Consider the following 15664-nt stretch of genomic DNA (forward strand, 5'->3'; position numbering starts at 1 on the left):
CTAGTTAGGCCTAAGTTACATTTGCCACGGCGGCCGTGGGGTCTTCAAAATCTACGGCCACCAGCAATTATACGGCGGCCACAGTATTTCCACGGTCACACAATGTAGCAGTCACATATGTTTTTATTTTTTGGAGAGCCGCACATAAATTTTTTTATTTTATTTTTATAAATTGTGGAGACCGAAAACGTGGGGGTGCCGTACGGTATTTGATTTGATGTCGCAAGGTGACCTTAGGGCATTCCTGCGGCGGCCATAGAATTTTCAAGGCAGACGCAAGGCGACTACAGGGGGCCCTAAGGCGAACGTGCGGCCAGACGGACGGTAACGAATGGGGTTTTTTTTTTTTAACCAGTTTTTTTTTTTTTTTTTTTTTTTTTTTTTTTTCGGCTTGTCGAATTGCTACGGCGAACGTAGAAATGAAAAAAGTTATAACTCCGCGTTATAATTCCACGGCGACCTTCCGACCTGTAAAAGATAGCCAAATGGCGTAGGGCCACCCTGAGGCCACCGCAGAAACTGCAGCTGCCGCACGTTTCTGTCAATTCAGAGGGCGTACGGCCGCCGCATAGCAAATGTGACTTAGGCCTTAGGTCTTAGAAATTGTGGAGACCGAAAACGTGGGGTTGCCGTACGCTCTTTGATTTGATGTCGCAAGGTGACCTTAAGGGGGCCCTGCGGTGGCCATAGAATTTTCAAGGCAGATGCAAGGGAGCCTCAAGGGGACCGCAGGGGGCCCTAAGGCGAACATGCTTCCAGACAGATGCTAACGAGTGGGTTAATTTATTTTTTTTACCAGTTTTTTTTTCGGCTTGTCGAATTGCTACGGCGAACGTAGAAATGAAAAAAGTTATAACTCCGCGTTATAATTCCACGGCGACCTTACGACCTGTAAAAGATAGCCAAACGGCGTAGGGCCACCCTGAGGCCACCGCAGAAACTGCAGCTGCCGCATGTTTCTGTCAATTCAGAGGGCGTACGGCCGCCGTATAGCAAATGTGACTTAGGCCTTAGGTGTTAGAAATTGTGGAGACCGAAAACGTGGGGTTGCCGTACGCTCTTTGATTTGATGTCGCATGGTGATCTTAAGGGGGCCCTGCGGCGGCCATAGAATTTTCAAGGCAGATGCAAGGGAGCCTCAAGGGGCCCGCAGGGGGCCCTAAGGCGAACATGCTTCCAGACAGATGCTAACGAGTGGGTTAATTTATTTTTTTTACCAGTTTGTCGAATTGCTACGGCGAACGTAGAAATGAAAAATGTTACAGCTCCGCGTTACAATTCCACGGCGAGCTTATGACCTGTAAAAGATAGCCAAACGGCGTAGGGCCACCCTGAGGCCACCGCAGAAACTCTGTGGCCACCGCACGTTTCTGTCAATTCAGAGGGTGCATGACGGCCGCCGTATCCTCGCCGTAGAGCAAATGTGACTTAGGCCTTAAGAACGGGTTATAGATCGATTATAACATTGTCGTGAATGCTTTGCTCATGTTGTGTTTCCCCGATGTGTCCCCAATAAATCTGGCTGATTCGTATGAAGTTGCCGCTTTGAATTAATTCGTGCCGCGCCGAGGAACGATCCGCTCGATTTGGATATAAAAACCAAAATGGTTACAGACTGACAGAATTTGCTCGGTATCTGACAAAACTAGTCTGTAACCGGGGTCCATTTCCCCAACTGGTAAGGTCCAGGGCAGCATTTCTTAACCGGGGGCCTGTGGCCCCCCAAGGGGGCCATCGGCCCTCGACCGGGGGGCCATGAGCGGACGCCGAAAAACTGCGATTCAGAATACAGAAGCTTGTAATGTACAATTAAGGTGACGAGTCGCCGGTCATAGTGTCAAAGTAAAAAGGGTAGATGAGTTTAACCACGATTTTAAAAGAGAAGGCGGAGCCCACAGAGCATTCATCGTAAACCAATGTTTACAAAAACGTTAGAATTTTGTTTTTTTTTCAATTTTTTTCTCAGATGTCGAAGGTTCGAAGATGGAATGACAGCTATGTCAAGTTTGGATTCACGAATGTCAGTCGAGATGGCGTGGACTGAGCGCAATGTCTGCACTGCTCGGTCGTGATGTCAAATGCGTCACTACGTCCTTCGAAACTTTCAAACCATCGCGACAAGATGCATCTCGGAAGGAAGGAAGATAATATCGACGCTCTGTCTGCGAAACGATCACGATATGACCGTGAAGAGACACTTCCCAAATTTGGATTCCGGCCAGAAGAAAAACCTGCTCTTCAATCCAGCTACGAAGTGGCATACCGAATTGCGAAGTGCAAGAAGCCGCACACTATTGCTGAGGACCTTATCAAGCCATGTACAGAGAAAATGGTGGAATTGATGATCGGACCAGAGGCGAAAAAGAAGATCCAGCAAGTTTCGCTCTCCAATGACACGATCCGACGACGAATTGACGACATGGCCGCTGATGTGTGCCGTCAAGTTTGCTCCGAAATCAAACAAATCACGCTCCAGGCTCGCCTTCAATTAGACGAGTCTACCGACACCGCCCTGGAGGGCCAGTTGATCACCTTCACTCGATACGAGAGAAAGGGAAAGATGAAGGAAGAGTTCTTGTTCTGCAATACCCTACCAACTACAATGACAGCGGCAGATATCAAAGCCATTGTGGACTCTTTTTTTTTTTTTAAGCTAATGGACTCGGTTGGCAGAATTTCAAGCACATTTGTACTGATGGTGCCCCAGCGATGGTCGGCGTCAGAGGAGGGTTCGTCACGCTTGTGAAGAATGAATGGCCCCATGTGACGTCCTCCCACTGTTCGCTACACCGATACGCTCTTGCGTCAAAGACTCTTCCGCCTCGTTTGCTGGAAGTCATGGACGTCGCGGTCAAAGTGATCAACTTCATTCGTGCGAAGGCCAAAAATCATCGGCTCTTCCAACTCCTGGCCAACGAAATGGGAGCGGAACGTGTTGGACTTCTGTTCCACACCAAAGTCCGTTGGCTATCGAGGGGGAAATGCCTCTCTCGGCTGTATGAAGTCCGGGTTGAGGTGGAAATCTTCCTGCGAGACAACGAAAACAACCTCCATGTCCACTTCGACAATGAAGAGTTCGTCATGATGCTCGCCTACCTGGCCGATATATTCGGCCGACTCAACGAAATGAACCAGTCCTTGCAAGGCCGTGATGTGACAGTCAGTGACGTTCAAGACAAGCTTGCCGGACTGTCTGCTAGAATGGAAGTCTGGCAGGTACGAATCAAGGCCGGGTCCACTGCCTCGTTTCCTTTCTTGGACGAGCACCTGCAGACGCAGAGGATTGAGCTTCCCGTCGGCATCAAAGATTGCATCACTAGACATCTCGACAATCTCTCCGCTGAGTTCAACTCGTATTTCGACGATGCACCGTTGGATGTTGAGTGGCACAAAGACCCGTTTAACGCCAAAATTGAACCTACTGAAGACAAAGCAGAGGAGCTGGCAGAGTTGAAGGTTTCAAAAGCAATGAAGCTGGTCTTCAGTAACAAAGAAGACCACTCCACCTTCTGGTTGTCTGTTCAGGATGCGTATCCACTACTCAGCAAGAAGGCATCCGTAATGCTCATTCAATTCGTCACAACATATCTTTGCGAAACCGGATTTTCTGACCTTGCGACCATTAAAACGAAGTCCAGAAACCGTCTTGACGTTGGGAACGACATTCGCCTTGCTGTGTCCAAGACGGAGCCGGACAGAAGAGGCCTCGTCAGACAAGTCCAACAGAAAGTGTCTCATTGATTGTATTGCTTAGAAAAATGTTTACTTTGATTTATCTTTTAAGACTGAGTAAATAAATTTCAGAAAACGAAATCTGCCTCTTTTATTGAAGGGCAGGGGACCACGAATGTCAAGCGGCTCGATAGGGGGGCCATGGGCCATCAAAGGTTGAGAAACGCTGGTCCAGGGGTACGTTGGTATCACGATTCGAGACGCGTGACCCGAGGCCTGTGCCGAACCAGCCGGCATTATAACCCCGGAGACGGCGGTGGTTGAGTGACGCCGAATATGTAACATTTCGCTGTCGAGAGTAGGGTGCGAAAACCCAAACTGGTTACGGACAGTGATTGACGCACTCGTCCGAATTCCCCGCCACCGCCGAACCCTTTACAATATATATATATATATATATATATATATATATATATATATATATATATATATATATATATATATATATATATACACACTAGTGGGTTATGCTGACACAATGTATAATTATATGAACCGTGCCATCCCCATTGTCTTGGGTCGTTCACCTGTGTGTGATTTTTCATTCATACATTTTCTAATTTTTTTTCATTTATTTATATTTTCATTTTCTGACGCTTTCCAACGGTTCTGTGATTTTCCCCTGTGTATCGTCTTCAATGTCCATCGACACGCAACATTTCAGCTTTCGACATCACTTGGAAGGTACCAATCTTTAATAGTCAGTGGTGAGAATGAGCTGGAATGTACAGTTTGTTTGTATGTAATGTGTGTATGTGTATATATATATATATATATATATATATATATATATATATATATATATATATATATATATATATATATATATATATATATATACATACAAATGAAAGCAACAAAGTTTTAAGCAAGTCGTTTCTAAACCTTGAAGTGCACACAAAAGTGCTTGCGGTTCATGAATCGATGCACAACGCAAGCAAAAGCATGATGGAGTTAACAAATTGGGACTTGGTCATATTAAAAATGATGGAAAACCTCGCACTTTTTTATGAATGGATGGCCAGGTAGTTTGTGAACTCTACTTTTACCTTTCAAGCATGGTTCCCACCTCTGTCCCGACTCTAAACTTATCTTGGTGTTTCGCGTCAAGGTTTCGTCCTTCATCGAGAACGTTAAACCTGCTCCGCCTCCGAGCATTCGCTTTTAAACATTAGAGATCCCTGGCACAACAATGCACACAGAAGAAGAAGATGATGATGGGCATTACCAACTGGGCTCTCCCTGTTTGAAGTGATCGTCTCCATGCCCCTTTCCAGCAGCATCCCTAAAAACCCATGAGAAAAGGGACTACTTTGTAATCAAAATACATCAAGTTTGATGGAATTCTGCGGGTTTGTTAAAATTTACAAGTGCTTATTAAAAAAAAAAAATAATAATAATAATAATACATTTTTTTTTTAAAAGAGATGACCAATACGAAGAAGATTACTGCATTTCACTTAAAAACAATGTTTAATGCTTTATAAATTTCCCCCACCTGAGCAAATTACTTCGGCCTCGGCCTTACCTGCATTCCCAGCACTTGCTGGCCGCTGAGGTGCCCCAGAGGGTGAAATGGAATGCCTGTGAGAATGTGATGGCCCCACATGGCCACAAAAAACTCCCATTCCCCCCACTGTCATTCCATAAGGCAAAGCCCCAGAGTGTGAGGCAGGAGCTGATGAGGCCATCTGGTAGCTGTTCACCGGTTCTGTGGCCTGCAATTTCGGTGAGAGCGAAGTGAGGCTTCAACCAAGCAAGATAAATAAATAAAAGATAAATTAACAAGTATGTCAATGGAGAAGTAGTCGTCGGAGGAGTGGAGACAGATCTTGCTAATCTAGTCGAAGTGGAATGGACCACCATGAGACAATAACGGAATGAAGGCACAGGCGGTGACGTTCAGCTTGTCCGTACGAGGTTAGCCTTATGGAGTAATGCTATGACTCGAATGATAAAAAAAATGCAGTTTTAGCTGTGATTGGGTGTGCAAAATCATGTGACAATCATGAATTAATAATAAATAAATAAAACAAGAAAAAGGTTTTCAAATCTCCATTCACCCCCAATGCCTGACGCCGCATCATCAACTCAAACTCTTCATTAATCTTCCGATATCGTTCGTCCACGCGTGGCGACTGGACCAGATGCCCCTCGTCTCCATCCGCCTCCGGACTATCGCAGCCATTTAGGCCTTTTCTTCGCAAAGTCTGCAAAGCCCAAAAAGACAAGTCAGTTGATCAATTCGAGTTCCGAGCCGTTAGGTTTTGTCAACAAATTCATCAGATCACAAGTTTCTTTGGAAGGAAACGATTACAAGGCCATGAAACAGGAGGAATATTGAATCGACTAAAGATCATCCTTGTCAAGCAAAATTGATTGCGTTTCCTGCTGGGGTGGGCAACCTTGGGCGAATGGGGCTGTGCCAATAGTACGGGTGGTGGGGGTTGCAAAGTCACCTGGCAGGGTGGTTTTTCTTATTGTATGATTTTTAAACGGCGGTATCATGGAGGTGACGCCGCAACCGCTTGCGATCCATGTTTCATATTCCCTCTGCACACAGGTTTCCTCCAAAGGACGTCACCATGAAACCAACCCTGTGCTCCACACCCACCACTCAAATGGGGCCCCCCTCAATTCTCCGTTCGGCCTAATTATGGAATTTGGCCAAAATACCAATGCAGCAATGCAAGTCAACTCATTCGTAAAGCTCCCCTACGATGCTTGGCACTTTACATCATCCAGTATGAACCCATTTCAACGATCAAGGTGGTCATGCGGGAAGATTATGGGAGAAAGAGCATCTGATTCTGGTGAGCCATAAATTTCTTCAACGATATTGTTGCATCGACGGCTCAACCAACGTCGAGGTCGTCGCGGCGGGAAGTCAAAGTCCCGCGATGTTCCGAGCGGCTCAACTGAGGGAGGATTTAATCACGATGGAGGAGATGGTGGAGAAGAAAAGGAAAATACAGAATCGATAATAAATAATTATGTACAAATAGGTGAAAGAAATCTGAAGAACTAGCTCGGCGCCATACTCCATTGACCAAACTCCATCACAGATGGGAAGGGGACAAAAACCCGGGTACTCGGCTCTGGAGCAGCGGAGATGAGCAGGTGATGAGGTGAGCAGACAATGGCAAGACGATGACATAATCAGGATGAAGAGGAGACGAAGCACACAGGCAGGTCGACGAAACAGGGCACAGACAGGCAGGACGACCTCCTTTAAAAAAAACAACTCTCAGTCACACACACACACACACACACACACACACACACACAAATAACTCCCAGCTGCGTTCAGACTTCTCCACCTTGTCAGACCAACTCTCCCCAACTGCCTTTTTCCTCCCGCCCCCACGCCTAGACCAAGTCCTCAAATCTTCTCCTTCCACAAACTCCCATGTTCACCCTTTCCTCTCCTTTATATTCTTGGTCATGCTTTTTGGGAGGAATCTGCTGCTCCGCCCCTTTTTGGGAGGCGATCCACAGCTGTATAAACCGTGCCCGGTCTGGCATCTGGCTTTCCCGCTTGCTCCGCCCGCTCTGTTGTTCACCACACCGTGACCCCAAGAACACGCAGCCAGAGAACCGAGCCCCGTAACGCTTGCTAGAAAAACCTGAGCATTCCGAGCCAGAGAACCAAGCAAACGTTGATAACCCCCTGGTGGGGGCTGTGCTTGGGAGTGGATCAGGAGGAGCGATTGGTCTTTTCCAGCACCTTCGGTGGTGCATGGACAATTACCCTGGCGCTACTTCCACCCATGGGAAGATTTGGCAGCGTAAATGGCCTCAGTCGCTCTGCACTCTGCCACGTGACCCTGATCCAGATCCGAGATTGACATGGCGTCAGGGTATTCGGTTGCACTCTCCAGCCGTGAACAACTGCTGCACACCCAATGAGAGCCATAATCGAGTGGAGGGCTGGGGCTATCCACATGACTTCGAAAGGAGTCACCTGCGCTGCTGCATTTCAAGTTTAAAAAAAAAAAATTATTTTAGATCAAGTCGAGGCTCGTGTAAGAGCCAATACACAGAACAGATATCAAGACAGGAGACAAGAGGGGTAGGATAGAGAAGTTCAAAATAGTGGGGAACAAAGATAATAGGAGATATGTGGAAGGAAGAGGGATGGGGTGGGGTACATGGGGTAAACAAGATGGTACTTCAGGGGATTTTAATTAAGGAAAGCAGAGAATATGAAGGATGTGGGTTTGGGGTGGATTAACAGGGGTAGAAAAGATCAAGATTTGGGATGGGGGAAGATATGAGATGGTGGTGAACGGCTGATTTGAAGACCTGGGGGGAGGAGTGGGATTGAACAGAGTGTTGGGAGTTTATTCAAGAGGCGGGAAAAAAAAAAGAGTGAAGGTGAACAATGATTCTTAATTTTGATCGTTTCACCAGAAGGGGTTTTTTTGGCAGACCTTGAACACCCTGCAGAATTATAGGGGGGCACAGGGCACAGACAGAGCAGGGGGGAGCAAGGCTGGAGAGGAGATAGTAGAAGAGAGAAAGACAACCGACGTACCTGTGGTGAGCGAGTGAGAGACCCAAAGACTCAGCTTCATCGCGGGAGATATCAATGAACCGAAATGCCTTGGTTTCCACAGTGTGAAGCTGAGAAAGGTGTGAGGCAGGAGCACCAGCTCAGAGGGGAGAGCAATACTCCATGAGGCTGCGGATGAAAGCTTTGTATGTTGTTAGAAGATCAGGTGTGCCAAGGAAGGACTTTGCATGATGGAGGATTACCAGTCGGAGACTGGCTTTGGAGAACAGCTTGGAGATGTGGCCTTCCCAGGAAAGATGGTGGCAGATAACGAGGCACAGAAGCTTGATTGAAAGAACTTCTTTAAGAAGATTGTTGAGAAAGTAGATGGGGGGGGGGGGGTGGGGAGTTTCTAAACGGTCCTTTCGAAGAGACATGGTGAGAGTGTGAGACTTGTCCGGATTGAAAGACATGTTCCACGTGTTGGACCAGTTTGTGATTTTACCCAGATCTGCAGTGAGCGAAAAAGCTGCTGCTTGCCGGTCTGAGGGATGACAGATGGTACGGCAGAGGGTGGAGTCATCAGCAAAGACATAAAGAGGATTTTCCAGGGAATCTGAGAGATCATTGATGAAAACCAGAAAAAGCACAGGGCCCAGAACGCTGCCTTGAGGAACTCCAGCCTGGACAGGAAGAGGAGATGAGAGAGAGAGCAATGAAGAGCCACACATTGACTGCAACACGAGAAGAAGTCCATGAGCCACGAGTGGGAATTGTTAGATGCCACACTCCCCCCACATCCCCTGTTGGTCCGAAAGGGAGTAGTGGTCATCGGTAGGGATGACTGTGGTTGAGGTGTTCATAGCGGCAGCGTAGCGGTGAGTTACGGCATGGTGGTGTTAATGGCAAAGGTAAGCAAGCTTGGTTTGTGGTCCGATGGTGGTGATTTTTCATAAAGGCATGGTGGTAGTGTATCATATGCTGCAACATTGAGGTTCGAGTCTGGTGAAGTCCGAGGTGTAACATCTGTTGGATAATGAAGCATGTATGCAAATTACTTACCCCTGTTGCTGTGGTCTGTGGTGTGCGTGCATGCGTGAAGGAAGGAGAGATTTGTGTGTGCAGTGAAGCCAAACAATGTAATGAATGAAAGACGAGTAAAGAAGGGAAAGAAAAACACAGCCTAAAGCCCATGCAACGCATATTGTCCCATAGACCCACGACACACAAGGGAAGGACGATCTAAAATGAATACTAATGTAATAACTGTCTCAGGAACCACCATATGCTGTGTGCCATTGCCTCTAGGAAGTGCTGGTTTCACAGAACCACAACAATATCAGGCATGAAACCACCGAGGAAAACCTGTGCAACTCTTCCTGACCATTTGTACACAGACAAGTACAGGGGAAAGCATTATTTTTTTTTTTAAGTTGCCCACGTCACAACGTACATCCATTAAGCTACCACAATTAAGCGCATATTTCAAGACAAACATTTTATTATCAAGTTGCAAAATATTGAAACAAAAAATATCAACAAAATTGAACATATTATTGTAATGTTTTTGGGGAGGACAATATTGAATGTTTTTCCATCGAGGGCCAGATCAAGTCCACGGATCAAAATGGCTGGTTTATAATTTTCGGAGGGTGCCGTCACCACCGATTGGTTGCACGCAGCTGTGTAAGCTCCAAGGACAGATCAAGGCGAGCGTGTTTTGTGTATTTTAGCGAGATTTGTGTCAGGCGTCGTGCGTTTCGTTATTATGAAGGTTGTAGTTGTGTTCAAAACAGCTTTAGCGGGTATTTGTATTAATTTATTGAAAGAAGCAGGAGGAGGTCGAGTGTTAAGTGTCATGTTCAATTCAGTTGGAATGTTGGGAATATGGTGGTAAAAAAAAAAAAGGGTAAAAATAGAGAGCGAAGGAGAAAGGAAGAGAAGTGCATAAAATGTGATCGATGCTCAATGTAGGCCACAACAAGAAGAGGAGAAGCACAGGGTACTCACTGTTGTAGGAATAGGAGAAGCAGACGGTACTCACTGCGTGATGAAATAGCCCACTTGAAGGTAGTTATTAACGAGGTTGAAGGAACGGATCGATAAATTTGCAGAAAGTAGCAGAATCCTTACTATAATTCATGGACGTGTGTGTGTGTGTGTGTGTGTGTGTGTGTGTGTGTGTGTGTGTGTGTGTGTGTGTGTGTGTGTGTGTGTGTGTGTGTGTGTGTGTGTGTGTGTGTGTCACACTACTACTCCTGCAGTTCTGGGCGAATTATATCCAGACGTGCTACAGAGGACCAGAATGACCCCAAATAATGTATAGGCGTGGTTTTTTTTTTAATCTCTCTCGGTGGTCTTGGAGTGGGCTGGAAGATGCAAATTTTCTTTGTGAATGTGTACCGTGTAGCGCCACCTCCAGGTGGGGGAGGCTATTACAAGTCTTCACGGTTTACACTCCAGTATTCCTGTCGCCAAATTTTCCAGTGCAGTGAGGAGTTTTGAATTTGTTAGTAGTAGGTATGTTTTTGCTTCATGCATGCACTGTAACCTGAGTTGTTTATTTCTGCCCTTACAGAGCTGTCAGTTACCTATACACCACCCAAATCAAGGTATGAATCAGAATAACATGTTGCATGTGAGGGTGCAGCGGGCGCAGGCAGTGGTGAGGGTGCAGCGAGCGCAGGCAGTGGTGAGGGTGCAGCGAGCGCAGGCAGTGGTGAGGGTGCAGCGAGCGCAGGCAGTGGTGAGGGTGCAGCGAGCGCAGGCAGTGGTGAGGGTGCAGCGAGCGCAGGCAGTGGTGAGGGTGCAGCGAGCGCAGGCAGTGGTGAGGGTGCAGCGAGCGCAGGCAGTGGTGAGGGTGCAGCGAGCGCAGGCAGTGGTGAGGGTGCAGCGAGCGCAGGCAGTGGTGAGGGTGCAGCGAGCGCAGGCAGTGGTGAGGGTGCAGCGAGCGCAGGCAGTGGTGAGGGTGCAGCGAGCGCAGGCAGTGGTGAGGGTGCAGCGAGCGCAGGCAGTGGTGAGGGTGCAGCGAGCGCAGGCAGTGGTGAGGGTGCAGCGAGCGCAGGCAGTGGTGAGGGTGCAGCGAGCGCAGGCAGTGGTGAGGGTGCAGCGAGCGCAGGCAGTGGTGAGGGTGCAGCGAGCGCAGGCAGTGGTGAGGGTGCAGCGAGCGCAGGCAGTGGTGAGGGTGCAGCGAGCGCAGGCAGTGGTGAGGGTGCAGCGGCGCAGGCAGTGGTGAGGGTGCAGCGGCGCAGGTAGTGGTGAGGGTGCAGCGAGCGCAGGCAGTGGTGAGGGTGCAGCGAGCGCAGGCAGTGGTGAGGGTGCAGCGAGCGCAGGCAGTGGTGAGGGTGCAGCGAGCGCAGGCAGTGGTGAGGGTGCAGCGAGCGCAGGCAGTGGTGAGGGTGCAGCGAGCGCAGGCAGTGGTGAGGGTGCAGCGAGCGCAGGCAGTGGTGAGGGTGCAGCGAGACAGCTGCGTAACCTCCTTCACAGCGCCACGCACTACTGACCCGGGTGAGAGTTCAGACTGCGTGCCCGCGAAACCACACACACATATAACCAAGCATGCAGGCATGCACACCCTCCCCCCCAGAGATAGTGATTTGTACCACGTGCATGTGTGCTGTTTACGTACCTCTTCGCTTGCAGCATCTGGCAACCATTAAAACATTTCAGCAACTATTAGTATATTTGATTGAATGTTTTGTTATGAAAGCAGATCGCACAAAATGGTGAGAAAGTTGCATATTTAATTGCCAACAAAAGGACCCGTGCACGGTCGCATCATGGCTTGTCGGGCTTGGAAAAGCAGCCGGTAGAGCATCGCAATCCTGTTGGTTGATTATTTTCATTGTGGTCAATGAAGTTACACTTTCTGCACATTCCTTACTCTTTTCTATACCCAATACAATCGTCTGAACAGTAGAAAAAGTTAAGTTTAATGGTTTGCTTAAATAAATACACTCAGTTATTAATAAATATTTCTTTCTTTCTTTTGAAATAAATAAATAAATAAATAAAATCGCCAATTCGTTTCAATTTCCAGATTTCACTCCAGATCGACACTTACTTAATCCACGAGATCCGATTCTCAAATCCGACGATGTACTTGAATCCGCCCGTGGGAGTAGATCGTGTTTCCAAGGCAAAGCATGTTTGAATCGGCCGAAAAAAATTGCGGCCAAAACCCCTGCGAGGCAAACTTGGATCGACCAAGGATAAGCCCTTTTCATGGAGGTAGGCCGTTAATCATCTTCAAAAGGGATGTTTAAATTAACCCAAACGCACAATTTTCATTCATGCACTCCCTTGGAGTTCTCTTTGTATGCAAGCAAAGTTGGGACCCCTGGGTTTCATGGATTTGGAATTATGGGACAATGACACGGACATGACCAGACCATTTGGCATGTAATGCCAATACTGCATCCAAATGTTGTACTTAAATCAATGTAATCATCAGTGTCCCGATGTAACCAGTATGCAAGGTGTCTGTAGCCTGTAGGCTTCTCCAACAGGAGAGGCCCCTTCCCCCGCCCCCCACCAACTCCATCTCTCATATAATATAAAATATATATTTAATGTCACCACAACCGCAAATTTCCTTTGCTCGAACCACACACAAAAGTTGTTGCGCCTTGCTCAAACCACGGTGGCACAAATTGTGGGCACAATACACCGCAAGCTAATCCCGAATATATAAATAAATAGAGTCGCAGAAAGCAGATTAAATATCTAGAGCCAAACTGTTTTCGCTGCGCACTAGAAGTCTCATTTGGGCAAGGCGTGCCAGCATTCCATGGCAATGAGAGGCTGATGTGCTACGACTGTCGGCGTCGCGTCGTGCCCCTGCCCTCTCCCGTCAACAGCCTCCACCACTCCGTTAGCACAAGCCAGAGAGTGTGGATATCTGTCAAAGCTCACAGAGATGCTTATGCAAACAGGGTTTGATGTGGGGAAGCGTTTAAAATGGCAATTCGTCATGAACAATTAATGAAGGCAAAAAATAATAATAATAATAATCAAGGGCTAGGGGAGAGGGGGGAAAAAAAAAAAAAAAAGAGTAAAAGAGGCTGGGAAAAATGAAAAAAAATAAATAATAATCATAATAATAATAATCATCATAATAATAATAATAATAATAAGTGAGTCAAATTAGTTAAAATAAAGACAGACCTGAAATAAAAGAGGGGCCACCCGGCTCAAGACCCACCTCAACAATATCAGAGTTGGTACGGGACTCGTGCGGTTCGTTGTACTCTGTGTATTTGAGAAGCACACGGTCCATGTCTGTGCTCGCGTACTGAAAGAGTTTGTTTGAGCCGTTGAAGATGATAAGAGCGATCTCGCAGTCGCACAACACGCTCAGCTCATAGGCCTTCTTCATGAGGCCGAACTTCCGCTTCGTGAAGGTGACCTGGTCCGAGTGAACAGGGTGGTGGGGGGGGGGCGGGGGGTGATTAGACAAGTAGTGGCAAGCGATAAACCTGAGGAGACGGACAAATAAGGGAGGTGGGAACACCACCAATAACGCTAAGGCTCAACACAAGCCAGCGGCTCAGTCGGGTGATATGCACCACCGAACATCACGTGGTTCACACAATTAACCAGATCAGGGGTCTGTTACATGCACAAGTAGCCTCTTCCACAATACAAACCAATTGGCCGGGTGGTTTTTGCAGGTTTCATGTGAACAGATTTCTTTGGGTACGAAGCAGAGCCGACGCATACAAAGTACCAATCAGGTTGGACAATGTTGCCTGAGTTTTGTTCACCGTTGTCATGGATACGAGGCATTGGAGGAAAAAAAAAAAAAATAATAATAATAATAATAAGATGGTCAAAAAATATTCCATTTTCCTTTCGAAATGACAACTAGAACTCATTAAAAGATCCAGGCCCTTCATCTCTGTCCATTGCATGACAAACCGAAAACTAACCAACTGTTGGCTTGATTGTTCGGGTGGCTGGCTTGGGATCTTAGGATCCTGAGTTTGAGCCCTGTTGGCCACTGAATTAACACCAGGTGGGGCCGACTCAGCCCGTCATCCTTCCGAGGTCAGCCGAATGAGTACTCGCGTACTGGTATTGGGGGTGCCGCATCAGCAGCATAGTCGCGCCCCAACAGAATGACAGCTACCCGGCAGCCAAGCTGCCGTACACAAGACCACGACGACGACATGTAAAGCATAAAACGTAAACAATAAAACAAATGGTTCACGTAAAGGTTCTGGGGAAGTGGAGAGTATAGCTTTTTTAAGGCACGGTGCAATCGGCAGCAAACCGCCGATTTCTGAATTCTGAAGATTTCCACCGGGGTGGGGGAGAGTGGTAGACTAAATGGTTTGAATATGGAATCCTTTCTTTATACAACTTGTATGTGTCCTACAGGTACATACACTTAACTATGACCCATCCAGCCCAAGTTTGAATGTTGGCTCAACTACAAACTGTCATCCTGGTGTCTCCCAGGGAGGTCGAGGCATCAATGTGTGCACCATCCCTCGGATGGACATTAAACTGGTTGTCCCACCTGTTAGCATTAGTTGGAGGACGTTCAAAAAAATCCCGTTGTGTCATTCAGTAAGAGTCGGCAAGCCTTCGCCAGCACACTGTACCAATTACAAATTCCTGCCCTATCAAACAAGGGGGGCACTGCATCAGCGGCACATCCACGCACCCCAGAATCGATGCGACCTGCAGCCGTACGCTGCATACACAAACAGTGAACGAATGGTGCGTACAAACGCGTACGAGAGGAGGATGGGCAGCATTCGCGAAAGTTATTTAAAGTTGTGAAAGCAAGCTACGTTTGAGGGTGCAGTCAGTTTACGGGATTACAATCGACACGTAATACCAGCAGTGACGTGCGGTGGTGAAACGTGGTCTCCAGGATACGCAAGGAACATCGATTGATGCACCAGGAGGTCATTTGGCCCATCGAGCCTGTGCTCGACCACCAAGCTCATTCAATCCAAGTTTATCAACTCCATTCGCGGCGACGTCCTCAAATACGACTCGCGCGGAAGCAGTGCGGGGCACGGTCGACGTACCTGGCGGTTCCGTTCATCACTGATTCGTGCTATCTGGATTTTCTTGCGTCCCATCGTGCGTGCTCCCGGACGCAGGCAGGTCTCACCAGGGATTGCCGTCGCAAGGTCGTTTGAAGGGCACCCCGAGGACGTTTCGAACCTGCAGCAGAATTGTGGGCAGAATGTTTAGCTTGGGGTTCACCAGAAAGTTTGGATAAATTGTTTATTACAGTAAGTTACGACGATGAGAATGAACAATTACCAAACAATGGTGCTTTGTACATTTTGTTGAGAAATTCAATATTTTGAGCATCATTTTGCTCGTCGAGATGCTTCTCTGAGCTTTGTAATTTTTTGACCTTTTGGCAGTTTGATACCGCTCTACCTTTAGTGGTATAATTTCCCAGGTGTGCAC

The 15664-nt window shown here is 47.4% G+C and overlaps 1 protein-coding gene across 7 annotated transcripts in view; it reads right to left on the reverse strand.

Moving 5' to 3' along the window:
• LOC147021069 (myocyte-specific enhancer factor 2C-like) overlaps positions 1-15664 on the reverse strand; it is a 91998-nt gene that overhangs the window by 31472 nt on the left and 44862 nt on the right. For 6 of the 7 annotated variants that reach the window (XM_085890801.1, XM_085890797.1, XM_085890798.1 and 3 more), the window contains exons 2-6: positions 15271-15409; positions 13431-13634; positions 5796-5942; positions 5261-5450; positions 4961-5017 (exon numbers count right to left, since the gene is read on the reverse strand). In XM_085890801.1, the coding sequence (XP_085746927.1) occupies positions 4961-5017; positions 5261-5450; positions 5796-5942; positions 13431-13634; positions 15271-15324 (652 nt within the window). In that variant the 5' untranslated portion in view covers positions 15325-15409. The remainder of the gene's footprint in view (positions 1-4960; positions 5018-5260; positions 5451-5795; positions 5943-13430; positions 13635-15270; positions 15410-15664) is intronic. The other variant, XM_085890802.1, reaches the window with a different exon arrangement.

Source organism: Eptatretus burgeri, chromosome 8 (genome assembly GCF_056783735.1).
Source record: "Eptatretus burgeri isolate ZD-2024b chromosome 8, Ebu_testis_v1, whole genome shotgun sequence".
Lineage (NCBI taxonomy): Eukaryota > Metazoa > Chordata > Myxini > Myxiniformes > Myxinidae > Eptatretus > Eptatretus burgeri.